Consider the following 16,809-nt stretch of genomic DNA (forward strand, 5'->3'; position numbering starts at 1 on the left):
AGTAAGTCTGTGCATTGAAGAATCACTTGGACTGTTTCAGTTCAAGTTTATCCCAGATCCTGCCAAACAACTATGAGCACAAACTGATTCTTTGAACGGATTCAAACGATTCATTTAAAAAGATCTGACTCAAGAGACCGATTCGTTTACAAACTGACCAACCACAAGACTTCACATATTTTTAAGAAGCGTGAAACAATCATGAGGTTATTTGGTCGATATACCAACCCCAATTTATCTTCATGTCAGGTTACACCTTCCCATCTAATTTAAGTTAAGGTCGAGTAATTGGCTTCACTCACTACTGAGGGCGATGTTTGGAATGAATCCTCTTTCCTTGGGGCGCTTTGTTTTGTGTGAAAAGTGTCTCAGAGACACAACATCTCCACCGTTGATAGACATTTGTGTTGTTTACATATGAATTAATTTGATAGGTGAAAATTTTGTTGGGTAAACACTGCAAATTTCCTATTGATGGTTCGCAGCCGTCTTCAGCGTTCAACTTTGTGTTGCCGAAATAAATGAGTAACATAATCCAAACATTTCACAATGAATAAGGCTTGTATTTAAAAATGAAACTTTCCCAGTTGATTACCTACAATAAGATGAGAAAAAGTGTATTACAAGCTTTCAGTAATTTAATGTTTCAATATACAAATTAGGCATTATCTAATTAAATATGCGCTAATTTGCATATATTTACAAAATGAAATCTGAGTATTGGATAAAGCCAGGTTCAAAATTATTTTTTTCATTGTGTTCACATAGATTGGAAAAAAATTACAGAGGGATTTATGGATATCTACTTTTGTTATTCTGTAAATCAGAATATACTGTCAATAGCCTTAAAATTTTGATTTTTGCCATGTTTTTTGGAATAAAATGTTATATAAATCAGGCTAGGAATAATATATTTACAAATCCCTCTGTAAATGTCTTCATAATATAACTAGATACAAGACTGGAAAGTTTGGTGTATATGGTGCTACCGAAGTGGAGATTTCGGACTTGGAGTATGAGAGAAAAGTCATTTTGAGAAAACAGGCTTTAAAGATTTATCTCAGCCAATGAGATTGCGCATTTAGAGTTAAATCCCCCCTTTTACTTTCACGATTGGTTGCTGATAAAAAGGAAATTACCATATTTGGATCCGACAGCATTGTACTGGAGAGAGAGAGCTTTCTAACGGTGTATGTGATGACAGGGTGCAGACAGCGATCGCGGAGCAGCGGGATGATTTACAATGCCAACTTTTGTTTAATTTATGAGAAATCTACAGATGCAAACAGACAAAGTGTAGTAAAATAAAGACCTAAATGTGTATTTCAGACTTTTTTTTTCACCACAAGTCTGAAAGAAGACACGTTATTGAAGACAAATATCCCAAAATCTCAAAATTGACCAGTGAAAAAAAAAAAAAAAAGCAATGTTTTTGCCTGCCGTCTCTCGCCTTAAACTGTAAACACTGATTAAACTGACAGGTTGCTATTAAAACAACCAAAAAGGAGTCTTTGCAACACTTGTTTACTCATGCAGAGACTGCTTTGAGTTCTTCAGGACTTTATCTTCAAAGACTTGTTGTTTATTGTTTTGCCTGACTCACCCGCTTCTCTGGAAATCTGCATGAAGGCCTCGACTCCTTTCTCGCCGTAGCTTCCCTCCGAGGCAACCGTGGACACGTAGTTCCATCCCATCGATTTCACTATATCCACCATGGCCTGGGCCTGGAAGGAGTCGGGAGGCACGACGCGAGAGAAGAAATCGTACCGGCGGTCATCGCTCAGTTCTGGAGCGGTGGAGGCGTAGCTGATCTGCGGAATCTGAAACCAGGTGAAAAGACAGTGGTTAGATTTGCGGTCGCCGCGGTTCGAAAGCTCCTATAATGGAAAATGACAGACTGTTCCCCGTCATGATTCTGTATTGAATGTCAATTACTCAAACTTTCACAGGCAATTGTATCTGCCGTCTGTCTCTTTGACGTGGTCATAATATGAATGCTGGTCTGCAGCGGGTTCTTGCAATGAATCTTATATGAAATGAAAATTGAGACAAGGCTGCACTGACTTTGAATCTCTCTCTAATAATGTAAGGGGTAGCACTTTTTTCACTGTTCTCCATGTACTTATTATAGTTATTATAATAACTCGGTTAATAACTAGGTACTAACCCTGAACCTACATCTAAACCTAAAATGAACCCATGTAGTTACCTTATATTAACCAGTACTTTCTTAGGTAAGTATACACGTAAGTGAATGTACTGTAAAATAAAGTGCAACCAAACTGAGCTAATGTATATATATATATATATATATATATATATATATATATATATGGTTGTTGTGTAAAATATTTCTTTGTAAGAAAAAAAGTTAACCACTTCAAACCCCTTCAAATTAATTAATGCAAAAAACTTTTGAGTTTATATTCAGTATTGTTAGTTAAGGCATTAACTAATTAACTCTTTCCCCGCTACTGACGGAAATTTCCAGCTTTCCGTATTTTCACTGTTATATGGTAGGGGGCGATATGAAACATTTTCAGAAAGAGTACTGAACCTCCTGATCAAAACACAGGAAAAAAAGAAGCAGAAACTAGTGATATCATATGTACATGTAAAATAACGCGATCATCAATGTCGACCCATGACAAACTATAGGACTGTGAAGCTTTGGAGGTGTTGATGGATTCGATTTACTCCATCTATGTTCGTTGTGAATCCGAATAAAATGTTTTTTGTTTTGTTTTTTAAGCACAGGGCCTGATCATTCTTTTGATATATTGCATATTCAGGTATTCATACAAGAAAATATTCTGGGGGCCATGACATTTTTGGGAAATGGTCAAAAACACTGGCGGTGACTGGCATCTTTTTAAAAGAAATGCTGGCAGGGAAAGAGTTAATGTGGCTTTACTGGCAATAACAATTTTGAATCAGCAATGGCTGTTTGATAAATTCTGATTCTTAGCAAAAACATATACTTTAAGTATTTAAAAGCACTTAATACTGATATATATACATTAAGTATATTCTCAAAATATTGTATCTAGATGTATTTTTAGCTATATCACCCATCCCTAATCCTGCCTGACTGTATTGTATGGCAAAAAGACTCATCCACTGCAGTTTGGCGTGTGCATAAAAAAAATAAAAAATTGGCAGATATCAGAAACAAACCGAAATAGACTTTCACTTCACCCACCAGCTGTCGGCGCAGGCCACAGCGACACATTTATCATCTTGGACAAGCTGCATAATATCCTGATTGTTTTTTTGAGTTATGTAATGAAACAGCGAGTACTGCATTTAAGTCGTTCACCTCAGAAGAGGTCATGCTGAGAATTTACACAAACACTAAACGGTCACTTAACAGAGTTTAGCATAAAATCACACAGATTCTACTCCTATGCCCTCATAATGTAAGGATCAAGGATGACTTCAACTCTAAAACTTGATGATTCAACCTCTCGAAATGATGAACTGCCTCCAGGAACAAAGCTTGTTATGAAGTTATGAAAATATCCTTGGCTGAGGCATTGGACCCCAGACGATCATCAATGAGGGCCAACAGCGTTCGGGTTATTTTTCAGTGTGTTCAATAACCACTTGCCTTGAGTCAAATTTCAGTATTAAGGGGAACTGAATATGTAAATGACTTCACACAATTTCAGATAAGCAAGCTAACAATATCCTGCATTATCCGCCAAAGTCCAGACTTGTCTTCTATTTTCTGACAGATGTTTTGTCACGTCTTCTGCGTAAGAAGTCTTGCACTTAAATTCTGACCAAATCCCAGTTATATCAAGCCATCAAAATCATGCTTCATGCCCAGGCTTCATGTGACACTTTTCTATGTTTACTCAGCAAACACAGTAAAGTAACCTTGCAATGACAACTCAAAAGGCTAGTGAATAGAAAGAAAACCGTATGTCCTTTTCAAGGCAAATACGATAGACTTTACACTGTAAAAAAAAGTGTAATTTTACAGGTAATTGTCTGTATTTTTTTTACAGAATTTTACCGTTTTGTCATTATACAGCAAATATCTGTAAAATAAAAGGCATTTGCTGTAATTTAAAGGTCCATTGTTAAATTTACAGGTAATTGCTTGTATTTTGGTTTTACAGCAATTTTACGTTTTTTAAAAGGAACTTGTCTGTATTTTTACAGAGTTATGTGTAATTTTACAGAAATTATTAAGTAATATTTTACAGATTTTTTCTGTGAAATTAGAAAACAAAGAAAAGAAGGTATAACTGCGGAAATCTGCATCTATTCAATATGTTTTCCTTACAGATTATTAAGCATGTGGAGGTTAAAGTGATTTTTTTTTTAAGGTTAAATAAAAGTATTTGTACCATAGACTGTGATTTGTACATACAGTACCCTACATAGGCTACAGTAGGCCTGAATTATTTTTTATTTCACATTTTATTTTATACTCATTTTGATCATTATTTCATTGTCTTATTCTCCCATAATTTCATGTATATTTTATGAATATTTTTTCAAATCTCCGTTGCTTCACATTTAGGGCTGTGTGTGTGTGTGTGTGTGTGTGTGTGTGTGTGTGTGTGTGTGTGTGTGTGTGTGTGTGTGTGTGAGTGTTTGAGTGCGCGCGCGCGATGACGCAGATTCAAATTCATTTCCGCTGTTTACTCCCGCCCTCAACGGTTAGCGTTAGCTGATCAGTCGAGTTTGGGCAAGCGGGAGATTTGAATTCAGTCTACTCTCATGAAGTGGATTGAGAGATCAACAGTGGTTCAAAGCAATCGTATTCGTCAAGAGGCGAGCAGCCGTGAGCAGGAGCTCTGTTTTCAGTCAGTTCGTTTTGATTCTTCGGAAATAACGCCCTTTTCAGTGAGCCTTGTTCGTCACAGCAAGCGGACATCATGCCAACGGATCACCGGCTGAGGTAAGAGTCTCATTATACTAAGTTACATGTGAACGATGTTTTATATTACATTTGTGTTAAGTTTATAGTTTTCAAGCTAACGTTAGCATTCTTAAATGATGTTCAGTTAACAGGCGAGAGCTGGAGGGCAAAACACTGAAAATGTAGCATGCGTCTTTACATTTTCCATCTGTTTTAAGAAAGATCAGTTGAACCTACACCTCAAAAGACCTAAAACGAGCTTTCGTAGACATGTTATACATATCTGTTTACAAGTCCGTTTAATTGTATATAAAATATTCGTTAATACGCGATAGTTGACTAGAATATGAACACAACATGATAAATTGCATACATACATAGAATACATACATGTGCATATATTAGGCTTATAAAATAAAAGTTGATAGAATGTTTGTGTTCTGATGAAGAAATGAACTTATCTACATTTTGGATGCTTCATAGGATACTTTTGATCATTGGTTATGAAAATTGCATTGATCCAGATGAACAGACAGTTACACCCCTAACGTTAGGTGTCTCAGCTCAAAACATCACTGTTAGCCTTTCCTGCTCAGCTTCCAGATCATAGTCAGTTGAGGTTTTGCATTGTCCCAGTGGAACATATTCTTCTGACATGTGTAAATGTAATACTGAGTTGTTAAAACAATATTTTTTTTTTTTTTTTTTTTTTTGTGATTTCAGGTCAAGTGGAAAGCAGAATGATCATGGCAAACAAGGTATGGGAAGAAGTAATTTAAAATATTGTAATGGCTGAGTCATATGATTGCACTAAAAGTGGCAGAACATTTAATTTGTTTTATACTGTATTTTCCCATGTGAATATTCATTTGATCCTTGTGAGGCCACTGTAGCTGCACAAGGTTTGGTTTTACTACAGTAAGACCACGATTGTGTTAGATTCCACCCATCTATTTATTTATTTTTTTTTTGTATTGTAACTAGGCTCTGTCATTTAGAAACATGACTTTTCCTATCACTTAATGACACATATCTTTACCTTTAATTCCAGCCAGAGGATCTGACGGTTGCTGCTCGCATCTCAGCCTACCTGATGGAAAATTCTTGCTGGATGAATGACCTTCACCTTCAACTCAACCTTGCCAAGACAGAACTGCTTATGGTTTCAGCCAAACCATCCTTGCTGTGTGATCCTGCTGATTTGCCTTATACAACATCAGAAAGATCCGGCCCTTCCTATCGGAGCCACACAACTCCTTGTCTAAGCTCTTGTTCTATCCAGACTGGACTATTGTAATGCTCTCCTGGCAGGCCTTCCAGCATCAGTCAAACCTCTGCAACTGATCCAGATGCTGCAGCAAGACCTAAACTCACTGCTTCAGATCTGTGTGTCTCCAGAAGCTTGTGTTCTGCTAGTGTACGGCGCCTTGTGGTGCCTTCATTCCAAAGAGACACAAAATCACTTTCACTGACCTTTCCCTGGACTGTTCCCTGCTGGTGGGATGACCTGCCCAACTCAACACATTTTCAAGAAACTGCTAAAGATCCATCTTTTCATAAACACTTGACCCAATAATAGCCTACTAAATCTTTGTTTTAATTAAAAAAAAAATAATTGTGCACTGTGCTACACTAACTGGGACTTGTCACTGCACTTGTTGCTTCTATTGTTCTCTTAATTTTAAGTCACTTTGGATAAAATGTAATTGTAAATGTTTGAAATAAGTTATATTAGAGTATAAAGGCATACAGCAATTGTCTTTTAATGTGGATATTTTTACATGTTCTAAATGATATACTAAGCCTGTATTTCCTATCATTCACGTATCTTGATGTTCACGTATCAGTGTTTGTTTAATGAGTAATACTGTAAATGTGCAGGTATTCCGTCCTTGTATGTTTAGTTAATTTAACAGAAATTGAATGTACATTTGCTATTATTAAGTACTGAATTAGAGATTGGTCAAAGTTGTGAAACTGGATCTGCAAAAAATTAAAACTGTAAATATACAAACTTTGTATTTGAATTTATGTACTTATTACATTTTTATACATAACTTCATAGTTATTTTACACAGAAAAACTATATTAAAAGATAATTACTGTAGATAGACAGAGCATTATTATAAAATAACTTTATAAAACCCTAAATTTACAGTTTAACCTTAAAGTTAAATGTTCTTTTTATGTAATTTGACATAATTTATCTGTTTTTCCACGGTTTAATAAGCCATTATTAACAGTAATGTACTGTAATTTAATTATTTTTGACTGTAAAGTCAATTCTGTATTTTTACGGTTTTTGCCTGTAATTTTGTGAAATGGTTATTTGCTGTAATTTAACAGAACCCGTCTGGAAACTTTGCTGCCAGAGATTTACCGTTTTTTTACAGGATTTTTTTTTACAGTGTATTTGAGGGAGTCAATGGGACACAGAACCACTTTTTCCACCTGCCACTGGTGGGTGATTTGAGAAAACTGACTGGCCACGAATAATCATTACCACTCCATGAAATTGCACTAAAAAGGGACTTTGCAAATATTCAGTCAAGCCGGGCGATAATCTAGTTCCTAGTAAAACACAATCTTAAAGGTCAATGACCCAGTAGCCATCTAAGAAATTCAACATATCCTTTGATAACTTCAAAATGAGTTTGACTCAACTTGTGCTCAGGGTTTTCTTTGCAATTATCTTCATGCCTTTCCTCCATTTGACACAGGTCTGGGATTACTTGATCTTTGACCAAGTTGGGCCAGATGGATTCTTCTCAAAGTTAATTACCTCCTCTGAAGAGGGCTTCTTGCACATCAGCAAGCAAAGTTTAGCAAAATGCTGTTTTATTTCAGTTAGCCTTTTGATCTCACATGATTTAATGGTGAGCTAAGCTCTTCCATTAAATAATATGGTAAGCAGGAACATATATAAGAGACAGAAACATGGAGGTGGGCGTGAGAACTGTGCGCTTTTGAGAGAAAAACACTAGCATATGTAGCGGTACATAAGCTTAATAAAGAACAGTAACGATCATGTTGCAAAGAAATGGAAGCCCTTAATTACTGCATTGAAACAACTCTGTGCTGTATTGAAAAATGCTTTGTCCTAAAACTATTTTGCAAGCTGTCAGTTTATTTGCTAATTCTTTCTCCTGGCACGCATTTATGCTGGCTCTCACAGCGTGAATGCAATTTTTGGAAATCTCAGAAACTTTTGGAAAGAAAAGGCAGAACAAAGCATGCTTATGCAATGAATATTAAACTTTAATTATGTTATTGCAATGATGAAAGAAAATACAACGTGGAAAGGACAAGGAATTGCGGGAAAGAAGAGAAAAAAAATGGGAGCTGAAAAAGTCATGAGGTTGGCTCAAACTTTTCTTGTCCGCGTCTTGTACTCAAGTACTCAAGAAGTCAGAGAGTTCATGCTAACTAGACCACAGAAAGAATATGTCATGTTTGATTAAAGTTACTACCCAGTCACAAAAGCTTAAAGTTTCAATAACTATATATATGACAGTATGCAATTGTCACAGTTCACCCTAGTCACCATCCTCTTCACTACACTTCCCAGCACCCATCCTGGTTCCCACCTGCACATGATTCCACATCACACACACCTGCATCTCATCATCACCCTCATTACCTCCACTATAAATATACTCATCTCACCGCCGTTCCTTGTCCGACCTGGTTCGTTTAATGTATGTGAACTCTACCCCTTGTGCTCCGCAATCTTCCTGTCTCCAGCGTCTTCCTTTCCGCTGTGTCTCCGTCAAGATCTCTCTCTGGACTCCACCACCCTGCTCACTTCATCCCTGCACCTTTGTTGTTCAATACATATCACTATTCTCCACCCATCTTCCTCTCCTGTGGTATTTATTTATGGTATTTACCACAAGCCCTTCAAAAAAATCCAGTATTGTTGTCTTAGTTGCATTCCCAATAAAATATCTAAATTAAAAGAGAATGTGTCTTAAAATAAATGGGGAAAATGCTGCTCTACACTTGTATTAAGGTATACACAATTACAAATCATATTTCTACAATTGCACACATAGAAATTCCATAGAAAAGTAAAAATGTGAAAGTTGTGAAATGTATAGGTCAAAGGATGTGGGGATCCTTTGGTAAGCCTGTGTTTACCAAAAAGTGTTAATTCCTCTCAGCCATCCTGAAAAACTTCATTTCATGAGACCAACACACAAACAATGTCTTAATTATATTTTTCTTAAAAGGCAATGATACAATCCACAACTTTCCATTCCCCAGAGTTACCTCTTCATTTAATTATAAAGTTTCATAGTTAAAAAAGTATGAGTCATTCAGAAATTGAATATATATGCATTACTTCTTGTTGTTTGTTTCACGAAAGACATTTTTGCACTGGCATCACCGGCTAAAACAATTACAGTTTGCCTCTTTCAACTCAAGTCGAGTCCTGAAGCAAGAACTCTTCATTTAAACTGTTTCTATCTGCTCAAGGAGCCAGAAGGAACATATCTCGTAGCCCCAAAACAGGACATATCAGAGATTGGCTTGAGGTGAGGCCTAGAGCTTTCAGGAGCAAAACCCCTTCTCTTTCCTCCATCTTTCTTTCACACTGTTGTCTTTCACACTCTCTCACAGACACACAAATAATATCAAGGCTCTGGATCGTAGCCTTAGCCCTTGTAAGCTGTCAACTGCGTATTTATGTGTCTGTGCGGATGACAGGAAGGGCCGTGATGAACATTGTTCGGCTTAGGGATGGCGCCCCATTATCGGACTCCATTATCTTGTCTATCAGGGTGACTGATCTGAAGGTGGCTGCTACTGTGTCCCAGCAATCCAGAGGGCCTGTCTTGTGTCAAGTCAGGAGGTGTAAGAATAAGGTGTCCTGTTGGGCCATCCGTCAGTTGAAGGTGTTTTTTATTCAGCCCCACAAACAGAGCTCAAAGATTTTTGTGGCATATCATGGCCTTCTCATTCTGAGGTGATCACTGGTGTCACAGAAACAATTGGCGCCTAAAGTGGGATGATCAGTGTGACGATCAGATAATTCTGAGACTGAGAAACTTAAAATTGTTTAACCAATGCATTTTGCTTGGTAGGATCCCTCCCGAATAAGAAACAAACAAAAAAAATCAAATCATTTTTAAGTATTGGACAGTCTGCCAAAGTTGTTATGCCAATTATGCCACATTTACAAAATGCCGACTTCATACCACCTTGCACTTCTACCATCTCTGTTCTGCATTACGATCTAACCCCTCCGAAAGTACTCAATCCACAAATAAAGGTGCTCTGCTGTCTGTATTTGAAGAACCATATTGAGTGGAGCTTCTTCAAATACATGTCTGACCAAGCCACTAGAAGCAAGGCAACATATCTCTTCACACCATAATTTTCATTAATTTATTTAGTATCGCTATCATTTTTATCTAAATCTTCCTTGTGAGCTAGTAAACACCTGCCAGTGCTTAATACGGTCACGACCCTGGAGTCCTCTGCCTGGGCCAAAGACAGATGAGTTGCAGGATAATAGATCCGCCTTATGACCACTGGGGGTATTTTTTTGCATCCACTCGAAAGGTCAGGTGTGTTGACAGAACTCATAAAAAGAAACAGATGAGGTATTTGACAATGGGCTTGACCCCGCATTGATCGGAGGTGGAGTTGTCTCGACCTGAGTGAAATGGAGAATCACTGCGGGTAGAGGCTACAGCATTGGACGTGTGACATGGTAGATGACATTTCCAGTGACATTTTCTCCACCTCCATTTTCCACCCACAACATGAGCAGAACTGGTGACATTAACTTTTTATGGTGGTTGAGAACTTAATAGAAGTGGCACCATTAGAAGGGTGAATTTGTAACTGGAGAGAGATCAAGATAAGAAAGAGATTGTCATGTCATTCCAAACTTGTGACTTTCTTTTTCCCGGTGAAGTTTTGACACTCATTACCATTCAACAAACGGAAATAGACACCAGGGACTGAATGAATGTGACAACTTTTTGTGAGGAACAGACCAGAATTTATACCATAATTCACTGAAAAGCTTTGCAAGAAATGCTTCAACTAATGTTTTGTTGCATAACTGAACCTAGTGCAAAATACTTTCACTGTATGCATGGAAAAGAGTAGCATGAACATTCTTCACAACTTCTTATTTTGTATTCAGTGAAAGACAGTCATACTGCTTGAAACAACTTGTGTGAATGGTTTTGGGATTGAACAAATGGCTATTCTTGGTGAAATGTTGTTTCTTTATATCACGTCACGCACTTGACTGTGCCATTAACATTGAACAACCACCAGAAGTATTACACCGTCAACCACCCATTTCAGTAAACTTTCACACAAGGAATCTGCCCCTGCCAACTGGCTTGAAGCTGACAAACAGGCACCGCCGGAAGTCAGTGATTACCTGCACACACCTGAGCCTTAATCGCAGGCCTCTGCATTCCCAAGTCAGCTCAATCCTTGACCCTTAATTTGAAGGGCTAGATAAATCAAAGAGAAATGCTTGGGCTTCTAAAGGCTGGTGGAAAAGAACACAGCCTTGACAATCATGTAACACAGCTGTGCCTCATGACTCAGGTCTCTGACAAATGTCTCTGTCAACAAATCTAGAATTACAAAACGAATGTAACGACCATGCCACATGCTGGCATCTCTAATGTTCTAATATGTGACACAAGGACCCCGAATGAGTCAAGCTCTGGAAATCAAATTAATATGCAGCGAGTGCCATTGATGTGAAGTTCATTTGCCTGGTTCTTAGCGGCGGTGGATTTTAATCACTCTGACCCACTGCATGGAGATGCAGTAAATCACTGATTTCATTACAAGTGCCCATTCTTCCACGTCCGCTGCTGATTGTCAGCTGAAAGAAAAGCAGCACGCTTTCAATTCCTTGACACGGTTTATACGGCATGGACAATAGCGCATGGCATTCCCTGGGGTGAAGTAGAGGGGAGCAAAACATCATAATGTCAATAATCACTACAGTGAAAATAATTTAGCTGAAGAATGCTTAGAGCGCAGGCATTCAGTCGGTGCCCTGGAAGACCTAAAAAATTTATTTTCTCTCCTTTGTTAATGTTAAAGTTGTTGCACTAACTCTCTTACAGGGAGTTAATCCTACCAAGCACACTCAAATGGCATAATTCATCACATGTGAGTCTACTGTCATGGAGTAGATTATTCCTGCTTAATCAGGTGGTTTTAATTCGTCTGTTCTACATGTCTCAGGAATCCAGCGATGAGATCCGCAAGCAAGTTTGGAGAAAATCGTCATTGTTCAACAGCATCCTAAAGATTTATCCTTTGTCTCACCAAATGAATGACTAAAAGAGTCTCCCACCTCCTACACTTCATAATAAGGAGTCTATTGTGTATGTGGATATCGAACGGTGCCGCAGGGGAAAAAAGCTTAACAATTAGGTCAACAAGAAAGGTATGAATCTTTCACTAATTAAAGGCTGCACAGTACAATAGGCTCCAACTATGTATTTTTGTCAAGTAAGCTACAGTATATGCTCTAAGATATGTTAGCAGTTTTGCTAACTTCCACACAACTTGGCCAGACTTAGCCTCCTCTCTGCAAAATCCTCCCTCTAAAGATATGGAAAATCCAATGTCAGCAAAACCTGAATGCTCAAAATGACTGACGGCTCAATGTCTTCTGATTGGCTAAACAATAGCGCCTAAAGAACAAGCTCACTTTTGCTGTGTACAAGATAGTATGGACATTTTATGCATGCTTTTCAATAATAATAAAAAAGAATACATGTGTCTTTCTTTCAGTCTTTCTTTAAAAGTTCACATTTAATGTAATATGTTACTTGCCATTTACTTGTAATTATTTGTGAAATTGATTAGCAATTTCTGAATGACAATTGTTTAGTAAGTCAATCTTACCACAAACAACAGTTCACTCTCAAACATCAAAGATTCTCACTGCTAGAAACCAAAACCACATAAACTGAGCAAACTCCAGACACCATATCCTAATACCACCGCTGAGCCCTACACAAACACGCTCAGATCCTACTGAACGAGGAGAAATATATGTTTCCCTCTAAAACATGGTTTATTAGCTTACAGCATTTGTTTACGGCGAGCTGATACAATTTTCACACTACATCCTGGTATTAATTATGGACTTATTTTTCAATTAGGAAGCATAATTAGTCACAGTTCTTTGACACTTAAACAAAACTGAGGATAATTGGAAATTGTTCATGGACAGGGACAAATTATAAACTATTTTTGACACAATAACATTGAAGGAGACATGGAAACTGTCTTAAAAGTTTCTTGTGTAGATATGTTCTAATCACAAGAACAGAAAATCCCCCATCCTTGTAGTGTATGTGGAAGGTAATTTACATATATTAAAGATACAGTAGCCAGATTAATTCCAGCAATTTCTACACCAGAAGTGGGATGCTCAGGTACTTAAACACATTCTTTCCAGAAATACAAATTTTAATCAAGATATAAATATGAAGTAAGATATCAAAACTATTTATAAATGAAAACAATCATAATAATTGTATGTATTGTTTTACTGTTTGTTATTTTTTTTATCCCATAAGGATCTTTGCTCAAAAGTACATCCTCAAACTTAGAGCTTTGACATTTCCAGTAGAAACAGCCTCAGTCGCTGCGGCAAAATGGTTGCTTCCAGCGCAGACACAAGTGTCAGAGAGAGAGAGCAGAAAATGGCCACGAAAAATTAAATTACAACTTTAGCGATGCTACAAACGATGTCCCATTTAATAATGTTTATGTAGAAAAATGATGAATAAGCATTAAGCCTTATGTTGTGTCCACGTGTGCAATTATAATAGCCGTTTTGTACTAAATGTATGCCACCAGGCACTTTAATAGTAATTGGCACCAAGTGGAGTATTTAAAACTTTTAAAAACAGCACCACCATTACAAACAACGGAGAACACGGCTTAAAATACCTCTTGCCGACTTTGTGAAAATTGAGATCCTGTCCTCTTCTGTTTGGAAGATGAGCACGGGTTTCTCTGTATTATATTGGCTGGGGATTTCAGGACCATGTAAATGACTCTATTTCTAGTTAGTTCGCTTTGTTCCTTATTTTGCTGTCTGTGAACCAGGAATGCAGTGCGGCTTAAAATAAGTCGCCCATCCCATCATGCATGCTCGTGCACACACACACGCTTCAACTACAAAGGCCCTGAAAACCCAAAGCACCAGACCCACAAACATCAGTGATGCAGTCAATTGTGTACAGAGGTCTATGCTGAAATAAAGGCTTCTGGGATCCAGTATCTTTAACCGCAAGACTCACTCCTTCACGATTTTTAGCGTCACAACTATGCTTTTTTAAACCCAACATAGACTCATAGGGGGCAAAAACATTTTTGCAAAACTCAAAACACATACCAGTAAAATTCACTGCAGTTTCCAGCTGAAATGAACACTAGTGGCAGTAACACACCAACAACTTCAATTCCTTTACACACAAATTATGATTACAGGGGCAGATTATCAATTAATAAATATTATTTTCTCATGGTTCCTTGCACAATACTATGTTATGATTTCAAAACACTTTTACCACAATTCATCATTTTTAAAGTAATATATTTTGACATTTGCTCGGGAGCTCACCTAATACAGCATTGCAGTTGCAATGAGTCACGTGAAACATGACGATAAAAGAGCTAAAGAACGTTTAGAATAGAGCTAAAATGGCATGATTGCTTCATCAAATGTGTTTTTATATTATATTTCCCTTTGGTAACACTATTGGGTGGGTTTAGTGTATGTGGTATGATATTTGTGCCACATTTTATTTCCAAACTGCTGTGATATGACAACAACCAAACTATTAAAACGTTGCCAGATTCACATTAATCTGTTTTGGATAAAACTGAATGTGCTTTTAGCGCCATTCACTGGACATTTCACATTGGCAGTGTTGCAAAACTTGCAAGATTCAACGTAATATAATTTTGCAGAAATGTCACCAAAGGCCCGTTTTTCTAATGATCCTGGGTTGTTCAAAAAGTTGTCAAATTGTAGCCACTGAAACCATTAGTTATTGGGTTAAATATTATTTGTCCTAAATTCCAGAATGAATCTAGGTTGAGAACGCAATTTCATGTTGACTTTCTCTAAGTAGCAACCATAGTTTGAATGTCCCACTCAGAGGAAAACACATTTCCAGTTTACTTTCTCATAGACTTTCCTCAGCACCAAAATCCCATCTAAATGCAGTGCAATCCGTCTCTTCAAACTGACTTGCATCTCTCCTGTGTGCTGTGACGATACCCTTCAGAGGGTCGCAAACAAATGAGTCTGAAACTTCAATTCTGGGTTGATACTAGATGCCACACAATATCCACCAAAGGATATTTTGTTGTAATTAATTTGGGACAGAGAAATGCGCCATTGAATTTGAGAGTCATTCCCTGGGGTAACGAGACAGTGGAATTGGGAAAAGGCTGATGTGTCCATCTTTACCCTTCTGAGTGAAAAGAAAAAAAATGCCTTTGGGCTCATGAGGACACCGACTGCAATACATGAGCCTCATCTGGTGAGCGCAGAGTGGACAGCCAAACCTTTTACCCACAGGACAACTATGTAATTGGATCACGGTGTTGTAGGTTCTACTGTCATATTAAAGTGTGAAAGATTAAACCTGTTGCCATCTCTTCAAAGCCAGTCTAAAGGCCATTGCACACTGAGTCTGAAATTTTCGTATGCGTTTTTTCGTGTTCGTCAGCCTTAAAATTCGTCACGCACAGAAACCTTGCACACTGAGTCCGATGCGTATTTATTAAACCTTTGCGAAAAAAAAACGCAAAAAAATACAAAATGGATTCATCAAGCAGTGAGGATGATTTTGTTGCCCTCTTTCTTCTTAAAAAGAGAAAAAAGACAGAGGAAATATTTGGTCCATGATCCAATCCTGAGATTGTGCCGAGAGGAAGGAGAGTTTCACCTGCTTATCAAGGAGTTGCGAAATTATCCGAGCGATTCAAATTTACCTCAGAATGTCAGTGGAACAGTTTGATGCTTTGCAAACGATTTTTTTTACTGGAGCCACATATTAAAATGAAGACCACCAATTTCCGTGAACCAATCCATCCTGAACAGAGACTGACAGTATGTCTAGGTATGGAGACACACACACACGCAGCCGGCGGAGGCGCTGGGCAGACAGAACCGAACAGCTGGATTTTGTCGTTTGCTTACGGTGGCTCTGAATTGTCAAAAAACCTCTCAAACTACTGGCTGTGGATGCGAAAAACTCAGAAAATCGAACCCTATCTGAATTTTTTTATTACGGACGAAAGTTTCATAGACAGTGTGCAAGCGTGATTGACATAACGTGAGGTCGAATTTTTATTTTTTTTTACGTGCGAAAATTTCGGGTGTGAATTTCAGACTCAGTGTGCAATGGCCTTAAGCCTTGCAAGATCAGGCCAAGGAAAGTAACCACCCAAATATTGTTTAATAAGTCATGTATTAATTTGCCTTTTTACAATTAGTTTTATTATACAAAAGTGTTCAAGTCAAGCCAAAGTTGTTTATTGTACATTTTCTGCCTACAAAGAAAATCGTACTTGAATGCCTCTTCACAGACAACAGACAAGGCAGTATTGCTATACAAAAAGACATACACTGTAAAAAAAAAAAAAAATAAGTTTCCAAATTTCACCAAATTTCAACTTTTTTATCCAAGATTCAACTCATTTTTTTAAGTCAGTTTAATGTAATTTAAGTTGAAATTACTTAAAAGTTGATTGTTAATTGAAGTTAATTTTAGTCATGTATTCATGTAGCATTTATTATTTAGAATTAGCCTTTTTATATTTTAAGTTTTCATTTTAATTTTAGTTTTGTTATGTGCTTAATTTTATTATGTTGTTGTTGTTTTTACTACGTATATTTCTATGTAATT

At 37.4% G+C, this 16,809-nt stretch overlaps 1 protein-coding gene across 1 annotated transcript in view; it reads right to left on the minus strand.

Moving 5' to 3' along the window:
• grm7 (glutamate metabotropic receptor 7) overlaps positions 1-16,809 on the minus strand; it is a gene marked incomplete at both ends in the record, with an annotated part of 233,239 nt that overhangs the window by 159,004 nt on the left and 57,426 nt on the right. The window contains one exon of the mRNA XM_081384270.1: positions 1,604-1,820. Coding sequence (XP_081240396.1) covers positions 1,604-1,820 — 217 coding nt within the window. The remainder of the gene's footprint in view (positions 1-1,603; positions 1,821-16,809) is intronic.

This window comes from Scardinius erythrophthalmus, assembly GCF_964197995.2.
Source record: "Scardinius erythrophthalmus genome assembly, chromosome: 14".
Lineage (NCBI taxonomy): Eukaryota > Metazoa > Chordata > Actinopteri > Cypriniformes > Leuciscidae > Scardinius > Scardinius erythrophthalmus.